This window comes from Salvelinus alpinus, chromosome 32, assembly GCF_045679555.1.
Source record: "Salvelinus alpinus chromosome 32, SLU_Salpinus.1, whole genome shotgun sequence".
NCBI lineage: Eukaryota > Metazoa > Chordata > Actinopteri > Salmoniformes > Salmonidae > Salvelinus > Salvelinus alpinus.
Window position 1 is genome coordinate 30,081,849 of NC_092117.1, and position 13,781 is coordinate 30,095,629.

The 13,781-nt window shown below is 40.7% G+C and overlaps 1 protein-coding gene across 3 annotated transcripts; it reads left to right on the top strand.

Moving 5' to 3' along the window:
* The first annotated feature begins 1,970 nt into the window (after window positions 1-1,970).
* On the top strand, window positions 1,971-13,314 carry LOC139562437 (polymeric immunoglobulin receptor-like). 3 transcript variants are annotated; one of them, XM_071380153.1, is made up of 9 exons: window positions 1,971-2,145; window positions 2,340-2,645; window positions 4,225-4,560; window positions 4,730-4,841; window positions 5,256-5,344; window positions 5,556-5,596; window positions 12,381-12,464; window positions 12,719-12,778; window positions 13,153-13,314. In XM_071380153.1, exons 1-9 carry the CDS (start codon window positions 2,094-2,096, stop codon window positions 13,171-13,173), a joined length of 1,101 nt encoding a protein of 366 aa, XP_071236254.1. In that variant the 5' UTR covers window positions 1,971-2,093; the 3' UTR covers window positions 13,174-13,314. The 3 variants fall into 3 exon arrangements, with proteins under 3 accessions (XP_071236254.1, XP_071236255.1, XP_071236253.1); XM_071380154.1 differs by having other exon boundaries at window positions 13,156-13,314; XM_071380152.1 differs by having other exon boundaries at window positions 12,719-13,314.
* Window positions 13,315-13,781: the final 467 nt, after the last annotated feature.

The window sequence follows — 13,781 nt, forward strand, 5'->3', positions numbered from 1 at the left end:
AGATAATGCAGCTTCCTGAGCTAAATTTAACACTTTCCCTTGGAGGACATCTGTGGTTATGAGCTGTACATGACCAGGGTTCATTTCCTGTATAGAAAGGGGAGAGACAGAGAGAGTTCTTGTTGAGCGTAAAACCACATCAGACTGGGTTGTCGTCCAGAGGACCCTGAACCTTGAACCTGGTTTAAAGTGAGAATCTGTGGAGTTCTTGGTCTAGTACCCATCACTACATCTCTGTAGTACACAACTCCTCAAATCTATCAACTTCTAGCATGTACATTTATGATATATAGTACCTTTGGAAAGTATTCAGATCCCTTGACTTGTTCCACATTTTGTTATGTTACAGCCTGATTCTAAAATGGATTAAATAAAAAAACAATTCTCAGCAATCTACACACAATACCCCATAATGACGAAGTGAAAACATTAGTAAATGTATAAAAAAAAAAAAAAAAAAAATTAATTACATAAGTTTTCAGACCCTTTGTTATGAGACTCAACATTGAACCCAGGTGCATCCTGTGCATCCTTTCCATTGATCATCAGTAAGATGTTTCTACAACTGGTTTAGAGTCCACCTTAGTTGTCCACTGGTCAATTCAATTGATTGGACATGATTTTGAAAGGCTCACACCTGTCTATATTAGGTCCCACAGTTGACAGTGCATGTCAGAGCCAAGCCATGAGGTCGAAGGAATTGTCCATAGAGCAACGAGACAGGATTGTGTCGAGGCACAGATCTGGGGAAGGGTACCAAAAAATGTCTGCAGCATTGAAGGTCCCCAAGAACAGAGTGGCCTCCATCATTCTTACATGTAAGAAGTTTAGAACCACCAAGGCTCTTCCTATAGCTGGCCGCCCGTCCAAACTCAGCAATAGGGGGAGAAGGGCCTTGGTCAGAGAGGTGACCAAGAACCTGATGGTCACTCTGACAGAGCTCTTGAGTTCCTCTGTGGAGATGGGAGAAACTTCCAGAATGCCCAGCGTCACGTCTGGAGGAAACATGGCACCATCCCTACGGTGAAGCATGGTGGTGGTAGCATCATGCTAATGGGGTGTTTTTCAGCGGCAGAGACTGGGAGACTAGTCAGGATCGAGGCAAAGATGAACGGAAAAAAGTACAGAGAGATCCTTGATGAAAACCTGCTCCAGAGCGCTCAGGACCTCAGACTGGGGCAAAGGTTCACCTTCCAACAGGACAATGAATCTAAGCACACAGGCAAGACAACACAGGAGTGGCTTAAAGACAAGTCTCTGAATGTCCTTGCGTGGCCCATCCAGAGCCTGGACTTGAACCCGATCGAACATCTCTGGAGAGAAAAAAAAGCTGTGCAGCAACGCTCTCCATCCAACCTGAAAGAGCTTTAGAGGATCTGCAGAGAAGAATGGGAGAAAATCACCAAATACAGGTGTGCCATGTTTGTAGCGTCATTCCCAAGAAGACTCAATGCTGTAATCGCTGACAAAATGTGCTTCAACAAAGTACTGAGTAAAGGGTCTGAATACTTATGTAAATGGGATTTTTCAGTTTTTATTTGTAATACATTTGCAAACATTCCTACAAATCTTTTTCTGCTTTTTCATTATTGGGTATTGTGTGTAGATTGGTGCAGATTTTTTTTTTTAATATACAATCAATTTTACAATAAGGCTGTAACAAAATATGGAAGTCAAGGGAGAAGTCAAGGGGTCTGAATAATTTCTGAAGGAACTGTCTGTTAAATACCAAAATATTGATTTTTGCCAATGGGAATGTGGTGCATGTCACCCAATTATGTAATATTTATAATCATTAGTGGACTATGTTCCAGTAGAGAGTAACAGGATAGTAGTGACTATTGGTCCCAAAGGGCCCTTAGACAAAGCAGAAATACATTGTAGTGGCTATGATTTTGGGGTTAAACTAGTCTATATAATGCAATAGTTGATCTCTGCCACTGAGGGGGGCATGTACACACAAACAGAAGCAGGAAGAGAGTTAAAGTGAGGTCTGTGAACATTAGGAAGTAGTAATTCTCGCTGGTGCCTTGGTCCTTGACACACATTTGTGCTCAGGTACCATTTCACATAACAGGCACTCTAAACTTTAAATGGCTCTTCATCGCTCCCTCCTCCTTCTCATCTTCTACAGGCTCTCAGCAGGTAAGGGTTACATTTCTATGAATTAAGGGCAAAGTCACCTGAGTCAATTCACTTTAAACACTGTATAATCAATCTCAATCATGAACAAGCTGTTTAAAAGTGTTGGAGCAATGTGATTTTTAATAATCCCTCTATAAAGATTCTATTAAATGTTAACTCTAATTTAAATGTGTTTTGTGTTGATGTGTCCACAGTGGGGTATGTGTCTGTGCAGACAGGAGGCTCCATCACCTTCCCATGTCGCTATGATCTGAATCACATCAACCATGTGAAATACTGGTGTAAAGGATTAGGTTGGGCTGTATGTTATTATGTAATACGTACTGACCATCCTAAGAGCAGTGGTAAGACCTCAATCTCTGATGACATCACCCAGAGAGTCTTCACTGTGACCATGACTGACCTGACGTCATGGGACTATGGGAATTACAGGTGTGTTGTGGAGATCAATAGAGGACCAGATATCAGGATACAATGGTTCTACCTATCTGTCACTCCAGGTAAGACCCCTTCACTGCTCGTATCTAGTAATGTAGAATGAATAGTGCTCAGCAATGTCCTATGGAGTGTCCAGTAAACCTGCAATGTCAAATACTAAATAATGACCCAATTATACATAGCCATTTACAACAAATGAAATGAGAAATATGTAACCACTCTGAAATTCATAGACAGAGCTATACTGTACATGTAGGTAAAACAAGATTATAAACTCAGCCAAAAAAGAAACGTCCCTTTTTCAGGACCCCGTCTTTCAAAGATAATTAGTTAAAATTCAAATAACTTCACAGATATTCAATGTAAAGGGTTTAAACACCGTTTCCCATGCTTGTTCAATGAACCAAAAGCAATTAATGAACATGCACCTGTGGAACGGTCATTAAGACACTAACAGCTTACAGACGGTAGGCAATTAAGGTCACAGTTATGAAAACTTAGGACACTAAAGAGGCCTTTCTACTGACTCTGAAAAACACCAAAAGAAAGGTGCCCTGGGTCCCTGCTCATCTGAGTGAACGTGCCTTAGGCATGCTGCAAGGAGGCATAAGGACTGCAGATGTGGCCAGGGCAATAAATTGCAATGCCCGTACTGTGAGATGCCTAAGACAGCGCTACAGGGAGACAGGACGGACAGATGATTGTCCTCACAGTGGCAGACCATGTGTAACAACACCTGCACAGGATCGGTACATCCGAACATCACACCTGCAAGGACAGGTACAGGATGGCAACAACAACTGCCCGAGTTACACCAGGAGCTCACAATCCCTCCATCAGTGCTTAGACTGTCCGCAATAGGCTGAGAGAGGCTGGACTGAGGGCTTGTAGGCCTGTTGTAAGACAGGTCCTCACCAGACATCACCGGCAAGTTTGCTGAAAATAAACACAGTTGACAGTGTTGGATTCGACATTTTGAACATTGAGATATTAAATAAATGATAGAGAAGAAGCATAGAATATTAAGGAGTGAAATAGACTGGGTCTCTGTAGAAAGACAGATAGCTGTGGAATGTGTTGGGGGACAAGAGGAGAGCACCGTGTTGATACAGGAAAGACAGATGGACATCTGTGGATTAGGTTGAGGTCAGAAGGTCAGGACAAACTCCCTGAAGGGAGTAATAAGGGTTTGGTATCTTGTTACTATTTTCCTGTTAAACTATAAGATGTAAGGATTGGAGAGAAGGAGGAGTGTCTTAAGTGGGATATATATATCTGGATTGAAGAACTGTTGAGTTGTCTGATTACAGCTGTACAGAACCTTTGGGAAAGAATGAAACTTGGTTAAAGCTTCTCTAGTGTCCTTGAGTTATTTACTCTGAAAAATAAGATCCTAACAACAGTGAGAGGACATTTCTTTTTTTGCTGAGTTTATTTTGGGTCATGATGGAGTGACAGAACTAAGCTTGTGAGGAAAGTTACATTCTTCAAGAATCAATGGCAATATATAATTATTATGAATTTAAAAGACCAAAAATAGATGTATCAATCACAGACTGCAGCTTGAAGGAATTTGGAAGGAGCCTGTTGTAAAAGCACTTTCTTCTTCTCTGAATTCTTGTTTCTTACCTCTGTGTTCAGGTACTTCAGAACTCTATGTGGAACAACAGGAAGTGACTGGAGTAGAAGGAGGGAGTGTCACTGTCCATTGTTACTATAGTAACTCTGGAGATATGAAGTGGTGCAGGATGAGTGGTGATTGTGTGATGTGGTATTCTGGGACTTTACATGGAACATCAGTGACATTAAAGCGGACTAGTGAAGCCAACAACAGAACAGTCTTAACAGTGACTATGAGTGGACTGAAGATGAAGAACACTGACTGGTATTGGTGTAGAGTGGGAGAACTAGAGATGCCTGTTCACATCACTGTCAGTCAACAAACTGCAACACAGAGAACCTCTAAGATGTCCTCATGTTAGTAGATCAATCACATACTTTATGATCAATATGATTCACTTTGTTTTATCCACTGGTATCATCTGGAACTGACTGTAATATTAACTATGAATGTGATGTTGCTATACAACCTGACTATCTGCTTTACCATTAACTTCATTGATGCTATTGTTGTTTTACCTCACAGCAACCCAAGATCCAACCCCTCAACAACCCTCTGCCTCTCCAACTGCTGAGCCTGTTCAGACTGACAACACAAGTCAAGGAGCTGAGGGGAACATGGAGGATGTTCACCAGAGGTTATTATCACTCCTTCAGCTGTATTATCCCACATATTGTTAGATAATATGAACACAGAGAAACATTACAATTCCATCATACACTACAACAGTTAAAGATGACAAAACACCCTCCCTAAATGCATATAGAGACTGTTTTCACTTCCTCTTGGGTACAACATCTCTGTGGTTGTGAGAAGTAGCAGCAATGTTGGTCTTATTCTCACTCATTTGCAAGAACAAGTTGCACACTTAAAAAATAGTCATAATCTCAAAAATAATCATATCTCTTCATTTGCATGGTCAACTTCCACACATGTGAATAGATAAATACATGTTCCATTCATCACAACAAGTGCATACAGCAAATGATCAATTAATAATGATCTATTTTAACTGTATTTTTAATTTAATATTTTATATGTAATCCATCAGGTCTGTGAAAGTCCTACTCATCTCTCTGGGCTTGTTGGTGGTGCTGACAGCTGGTATCCTAGTAACATGGAAGATGTGGAGAAAACATAGTAAGTAGTCATTTTATGTGAATATAAAAAAGGAGAATAGTTTAGAACATACTAAATGTATTAATAATGTGACCAACAGTATATTTCTTGCCTGTGATTCATCTTGAATGACAGAAAGTATTTGGAGGAATTGTCTTTAAGAAATCCATTCAGAGGTATTATTGTACTTTAACAAACTCAGAAGTATTTGACATCTCCCTCTTTATTCCAGAGGACAATAAGGCCAAGGACCAGACAACTAACAACTCAGTGGTAGGATACACTTATTTTATTCTATTCTTTTCAACCATCTGCTTTTCTGTTCTTGATTTGGGATCATCTACCATTTGACTCTAGCGTTACCTCTTCAGTTGATCATCAATGAGTTGACATAAAAGGTCCCATATTCTATCTGAACCCAAGCTTTTACAGTGCAAAATATGTTGAAAAACGCTGTTAAAAAGACAGAGAACAGGAAATTGTCCGTTCACTAAATATACATCTGACTGCATCATATCAGTGGAAACAAACTGTGGTTTAGGTGGTAAAGTGACAAGTCATGTTCCTCTTTGCTATTTATTTGTTGACCATGAGGAGGACATTACAAACAGCACAGTGACCCACACCAGAGAAACAGCACAGCAGGTACAAACTGAATAAACCTGGTTTTGGTCTGTGGAGATCTTGGACTAGAACCAATCACTCCATCTCTGCAGTGAGCTGGGGTTCTCTCTCTCTCTCTCGATTAAATTTAAGGGCTTTTTTGGCATGGGAAACATATGTTTACATTGCCAAAGCAAGTGAAATAGATAGTAAACAAAAGTGAAATAAACAATACAACATTTACTGTAAACATTACACTCACAATAGTTCCAAAATAATAAAGACATTTCTAATGTCATATTATGTCTATATACATAGTGTTGCAATGATGTGCAAATAGTTAAAGTACAAAAGGGAAAATAAATATACATACATTTAGGTTGTATAGGTTTTTCCTTTGGCAACAGGTCACAAATCTTGCTGCTGTGATTACACACTGTGGTATTTTAACCAATAGATATGGGAGTTTATCAAAATTGGATTTGTTTCGAATTCTTTTTTGGTCTGTGTAATCTGAGAGAAATATGTGTCTCTAATATGGTCAAACATTTGGCAGGAGGTTAGGAAGTGCAGCTCAGTTTCTACCTCATTTTGTGGACAGTGTGCACATAGCCTGTCTTCTCTTGAGAGCCAAGTCTGCTTTCGGCGGCCTTTCTCAATAGCAAGGCTATACATCGTCAAAGATGTCCTTAATTTTGGGTCTGTCACAGTGGTCAGGTATTCTGCCACATTGTACTCTCTGTTTAGGGCCAAATAGCATTCTAGTTTGCTCAGTTTTTTGTAAATTCTTTCCAATGTGTCAAGTAATTATCTTTTGTTTTCTCATGATTTGGTTGGGTCTAATTGTGTTGCTGTTCTGGGGCTCTGTGGGGTCTGTATGTGTTTGTGAACAGAGCCCCGGGACCAGCTTGCTGAGGGGACTCTCCAAGTTAATTTATCTGTCAGGGATGGCTTTGTCATGGAAGGTTTGGGAATCACTTCCTTTCAGGTGGTTGTAGAATTTATCGGCTCTTTTCTGGATTTTGATAATTAGCGGGTATCGGCCTAATTCTGCTCTGCATGCATTATTTGTTGTTTTACATTGTACAGTGGGGATATTTTTTCAGAATTCTGCATGCAGAGTCTCAATTTGGTGTTGTCCCATTTTGTGAATTCTTGTTGGTGAGGTGACCCCAGACCTCACAACCATAAAGGGCAATGGGTTCTATAACTGTTTCAAGTATTTTTAGCTGAATCCAAATTGGTATGTCAAATTTTATGTTCCTTTTGATGGCATAGAAGGCTCTTCTTGCCTTGTCTCTCAGATCGTTCACAGCTTTGTGGAAGTTACCTGTGGTGCTGGAAGTTACCTGTGATGTTTAGGCCGAGGTATGTATAGTTTTTTGTGTGATCTAGGGCAACGGTGTCTTGATAGAATTGGTATTCGTGGTCCTGGCAACTGGACCTTTTTTGGAAGACCGTTATTTTTTGTCTAAATGAGATTTGCTATCACGGCCCAGGTCTGACAGAATCTGTGCAGAAGATCTAAGTGCTGCTGTAGACTCTCCTTGGTTAGGGACAGAAGCACCAGATCAAGAGGAAACGGTTGACATTTGACTTCAGATTCTAGTAAGGTGATGCCGGGTGCTGCAGACTGTTTCAGTGCCCCCGCCAATTGAATGATATATATGTTGAAAAGTACAGATACCAAAATAAATTCTTAAGAAGTACTTTAATGTATTTTTACTTGAGTACTTTACACCACTGGTCCTTGTTTCCAAATATTGGGGAATGTGCCAGAGCTCTGGATTATGTTATAGAGTTTAAGAATAGCCAATTGGAATTTGTGGTCTGTATATTTTATTATTTCTTTTAGGATACCATCAGCCCCACAGGTCTTTTTGGGTTGGAGGGTTTGTATTTTGTCCTGTAGTTCATTCAATTTAATTGGAGAATCCAGTGGGTTCTGGAAGTCTTTGATAGTGGATTCTAAGATTTGTATTTGATCATGTATATGTTTTTGCTGTTTGTTCGTTGTGGTTTATCCATACATTTCAGTTTTGGATAGATAACTCTTCGTGTTGTTGTTTGTTCAGAGTTTCCCAATTTTCCCAGAATTGGTTAGATTCTATGGATTCTTCAATTACATTGAGCTGATTTCTGACGTGCTGTTCCTTCTTTTTCCTCAGTGTATGTCTGTATTGTTTTAGTGATTCACCGTGATTCACCGTAGCGAAGGCGTATGCTCAGGTTTTCTGGGTCTCTGTTTTTGGTTGGATAGGTATCTCAATTTCTTTCTTAGGTTTATGCATTCTTCATCAAACCATTTGTCATTGTTGTTAATTTTCTTAGGTTGTCTGCTTGACATTTTTATATTTGATAGGGAAGATGAAAGGTCAAATATACTGTTTAGGTTTTCTACTGCCAAGTTCACACCTTCACTATTACAGTGAAACATTTTGTCCAGGAAATTGTCTAGAAGGGATTGAATTTGTTGTTGACTAATTGTTTTTTGTTAGATTTCCACACTATGTTCCTTCTATCTATAGCATTTCTTAATATTATTTCGTTCCTTTGGCTTTGATGCCTCAAGATTGAGCATAGCTCTGTTCAAGTTTTGCTGTGATCTGATAGGGTTCTCAGTGGACTGACTGTGAACAATCTAAGAGACTCTGGGTTGAGGTCAGTGGTCTACGGTACTACTGCTAAGAGATGAGCTATAGATGTACCTACCGTAGGAGTCCCCTCGAAGCCTACCACTGACTATGTACATACCCAGCGTCCGACAGACCTGCAGGAGTTGTGACGCATTTTTGTTGGTTATGTTGTCGTAGTTGTGTCTAGGGAGGCATATGGGGGAGGGAATGCGGTCACCTCCAGGTAGGTGTTTGTCCCCCTGTGTTCTGAGGGTGTCAGGTTCTTGTCGAGTTCTGGCATTTAGGCCGCCACAGACTAGTACATGTCCCTGAGACTGGAAATTGTTGATCTCCCCCTCTAGGATGGAGAAGTTGATATAGGTATCATACATGAGGACATTCTTCTCTGTTGAGATCATTTCATTATTAGATTCTTGCCAAATGTAAAATGTTCCTGTTTTGACTAATATAGTGGGTTTGGTCTGCTCTATACCAAATTAGCATACCCCCTGAGTCTCTTCCCTGTTTGACACCTGGTAGTTTGGTGGATGTGACTACCAGATCTCTGTAGCTTAGAGGGCAACCAGTGGGTCCGTCTCCTTCATACCATGTTTCTTGTAGGATGACAATGTCTATATTTCCAAGTTCTTTGATGAAGTCTGGGTTCCTACTCATTAGGCCAAAGCCAGATGACCTCAGACCTATGTATATTCCAGGATGAGATAGTTAAAGCTTTGTGTTCCATAGTGCCTAGGGTCATTTTTGAGTGGTTTAGGCCCGGATCATCACAGTAGGTGTGAGCAGAGCATGTTGAGCATCTGATACGTACAGTTGAAGTCGGAAGTTTACGTGCACCTTAGCCAAATACATTTAAACTCAGTTTTTCACAATTCCTGACATTTAATCCAAGTAAAAATTCCCTGTCTTAGGTTATAAAGGATCACCAATTTACTTTAAGAAAGTGAAATGACAGAATAATAGTAGAGAGAATGATTCATTTCAGCTTTTGTCTTTCATCACATTCCCAGTGGGTCAGAAGTTTACCTACACTCAATTAGTATTTGGTTGCATTGCCTTTGAATTGTTTAACTTAGGTCAAGTGTTTCGGGTTGCCTTCCACAAGCTTCCCACAATAAGTTGGGTGAATTTTGGCCCTGTCACGTTCCTGACCTGTTTTCTGTTGTTTTTGTATGTGTTTAGTTGGTCAGGGCGTGAGTTGGGGTGGGCATTCTATGTTATGTGTTTCTATGTTGGGTTAAAGGTGTTGCCTGATATGGTTCTCAATTAGAGGCAGGTGTTTGACGTTTCCTCTGATTGAGAACCATATTAAGGTAGGCTGTTCTCACTGTTTGTTTGTGGGTGATTGTTGCTGTGTCTGTGTTTTGTTGCACCACACGGTACTGTCTCGTTCGTTCATTCGTTTTTTCCTGTTCGTGCGTTCTTCGTTAATTTGTAGTTCTCATGTTCAGGTCTGTTTAACGTCGTTTGTTGTTTTGTAAATTGTTCAAGTGTTCTTCGTGTTTCGTCTTGTTATTAAATTCATTATGTCTACATACCTCGCTGCGTGTTGGTCCGATCCATGCTCCTCCTCGTCTGAGGAGGAGAACGACTACGACGACCATTACAGGCCCATTCCTCCTGACAGAGCTGGTGTAACTGAGTCAGGTTTGTAGGCCTACTTGCTCGCACACGCTTTTTCAGATCTGCCCACAAATAAATGTTCTATATGGTTGAGGTCAGGGCTTTGTGATGGCCACTCCAATACCTTGACTGTGTTGTTCTTAAGCCATTTTGCCACAACTTTAGAAGTATGCTTGGGCTCATTGTCCATTTGGAAGACCCATTTGAGACCAAGCTTTAACTTCCTGACTGACGTCTTCAGATGTTGCTTCAATATATCCACATAATTTTCATTCCTCATGATGCCATCTATTGTTTGAAGTGCACCAGTCCCTCCTGCAGCAAATCACCCCCACAACATGATGCTGCCACCCCCGTACTTCACGGTTGGGATGGTGTTCTTCGGCTTGCAAGCTACCCCCTTTTTCCTCCAAAACATAACGATGGTCATTATGGCCAAACAGTTCTATTTTTGTTTCATCAGACCAGAGGACATTTCTCCAAAAAGTACAATCTTTGTCCCCATGTGCAGTTCCAAACCGTAGTTTTTTTATGGCGGTTTTGGAGCAGTGGCTTCTACATTGCTGAGGGGCCTTTCATGTTATGTCGATATAGGACTTGTTTTACTGTGGATATAGATACTTGTGTACCTGTTTCCTCCAGCATCTTCACAAAGTCCTTTGCTGTTGTTCTGGGATTGATTTAAACTTTTCGCACCAAGTACGTTCATCTCTAGGAGACAGAACGCGTCTCCTTCCTGAGCGGTATGCGTGGTCCCATGGTGTTTATACATGCGTACTATTGTTTGCACAGATGAACATGGTACCTTCAGGCATTTGGAAATTGCTCCCAAGGTTGAACCAGACTTGTGGAGGTCCACAATTTTTTTCTGAGGTCTGGCTGATTTCTTTTGATTTTCCCATGATGTCAAGCAAAGAGACACTGAGTTTGAAGGTAGGCCTTGAAATACATCCACAGGGACACCTCCAATTGACTCAAATGATGTCAATTAGCCTATCAGAAACTTATAAAGTCATCACATCATTTTCTGGAATTTTCCAAGCTGTTTAAAGGCACAATCAACTTAGTGTATGTAAACTTCTGACCCACTGGAATTGTAATAGAGTGATTTATAAGTGAAATAATCTCTCTGTAAACAATTGTTGGAAAAATGACTTGTGTCATGCACAAAGTAGATGTCCTAACCGACTTGCCAAAACTATAGTTTGTTAACAAGAAATTTGTGGAGAGGTAGAAAAACGATTTTTAATGACTCCAACCTAAGTGTATGTAAACTTCCAACTTCAACTGTACCTCTTAGGTCGCAGGATGTTGCTTGGGCGGGTGTAATAGTGGTGGTTTGGGCTGTTGCTCTGCTGACGGCCTGGGCTTATGTTCTGCTGTCATGTTGAGGTCCTAGCCGCAGGGGTGGGGGGCATGGGGTGGGCAGAAGGGGCATAGGTCTGAAATGGGGGCTACCTATAAACGGTGTGGCCAGGTTTTGCTTGGGGTGGTCTTAGCTGGTTGGGGTGTGGCTGGTGATGCTGTGGTCTGGGTGTAGGTCATCTTGGCATGGATTCTCTAAGTGCAGGTCTTTCAGGAGGGGGTCTTGTAGGTCTGGGAGGGTGTCTTGCTGGTCTGGGCGGGGTGTCCGTTGCTCTGTTGCTCCTGTGTGAGTTGCTGGGGGTACGGTTGAGGGTGAAGTCCTTCAGGGTCCTGGCAAAAGTTTAGATTGCTGCTTTGTAGAGGTGGACCTGGTCATAAACGCTGTTCAAATCCAGGTTTGAATAGTGGCCAGGTAGACATTAGCTTTTGAGGCACAGTCTCGTGAAATGCTTACAATCAACTGCTGTTTGGTGGCAGGGTGAAAGTATTTTTGGCATCTCTGCAGTGTGAGCTGGGGATCTCTCTCTCTCTCTCTTTCTCCTCCATCTCTGCAGTGTGAGCTGGGCTTCTCTCTCTCTCTAAATCGTGATGTACAGCACTGTGATGCCTGATCAGTTCAGGACATAAGAGAATGTCAGCATATGGCTACAAGCAGCTCAACTTTTAGACAACATTATGGCTTTTACTCATAAAACGTCATAGCTTTAGCAAATGTACATCTGTTTAGAAAAGAATTGTATTTACAGTATCATTTTCTGTCTTGGAACAAGCAATAGGTAAATGTACACTATATCAATATAACAATACATTTTTGTTATTTGTGTCTCTATCAGCAGGATCCATTTCTTGAAGCTGATGATGTCACATACAGCACTGTTATCCCCCAGCACAAGGGACAACTAAAAGGACAGACCAAGGTAAAGCTGTTCTACTGATTATCCACAGCTAGTATTATGTTTTCAGAAACAACAGTAGGGAATTGTTTCCTCAGTGTTGATATAGTCATGGTTATGTCACCATTATAGCTGTAGGCCTAATATATCACCTTTGTTACATATCACAATTATAACTGTCTACACTTTTAAATTCACTGTGAACTGTGTTTTATAGTGTACTCTCCATCATGACAGAAGTGTCCCTGTTCACCTCTCTCCCTGTTCCTCCTCTGTAGTCAGCAGAACCAGATGATAATGTGGTCTACAGCTCACTAGCTCTACAGGTGACCACACAGGTCAGTGTTGGTGTCTCCTCTGTCTGTTGTACCAGATGATGCTGATCTGTCAACAAAGATACAGACAACACCACATTACTATGTGTAGTAAACATCACTCTTTAACCACACACATCTTTATCAGTGTATTTGTTTTGCTGCATGTAAAATGTTGTTATCAAATTGTGACCAGCTAACCTAACTGTTATCAGTGTGTCCATAACATTACAGTGTGGACTGTGCCTGGGTTTAGATGCTGATCTTGGGTCAGATTTCATTTTTTCCCCCACCAAAGGTTAAGTATAGGGTAGGAGGAGGGGAAACTGATCCTAGATCTGTATCTAGTGGAAACGTCACAATGGAGAATGTGACTGAATGTTTCACTTCCTCTCCAGCAGAGGGCAGCAGCACAATAGTGACTGACTGAGAAGACCTTGGTTGAGTCCTTTCACTGGAAGGACAGAACACTCCCCTCTCCTGTGTTACATCTATCTGCCTACAATATGATTCTGTCATACCTCTTAACCCACCCCAGAAAGACCCCTCTATCCTTTAGTGTAATAAACTACTGAAAACAGTCTGCTGTGTTTGTTCTGATTATCAACACATTTCTGTCATTAGTTGTTCCATCCACCTTTCTGTCTTGTTTCTTACATCATGATCTTATTGATCTCATCTAGTTAAATGTCCTATGCCTGTAACTAATCACTAATCGTGTATTAAGATCTTAGTATTAATAGCTACTCTCTATAATAACTACTGTACTGCAATAATAAAATGTACTATATACAGTGGGGAGAACAAGTATTTGATACACTGCCGATTTTGCAGGTTTTCCTACTTACAAAGCATGTAAAGGTCTGTAATTTTTATCATAGGTACACTTCAACTTCAACAAAAATCCAGAAAATCACATTGTATGATTTTTAAGTAATTAATTTGCATTTTATTGCATGACATAAGTTTTTGATCACCTACCAACCAGTAAGAATTCTGGCTCTCACAGACCTGTTTTTCTTTAAGA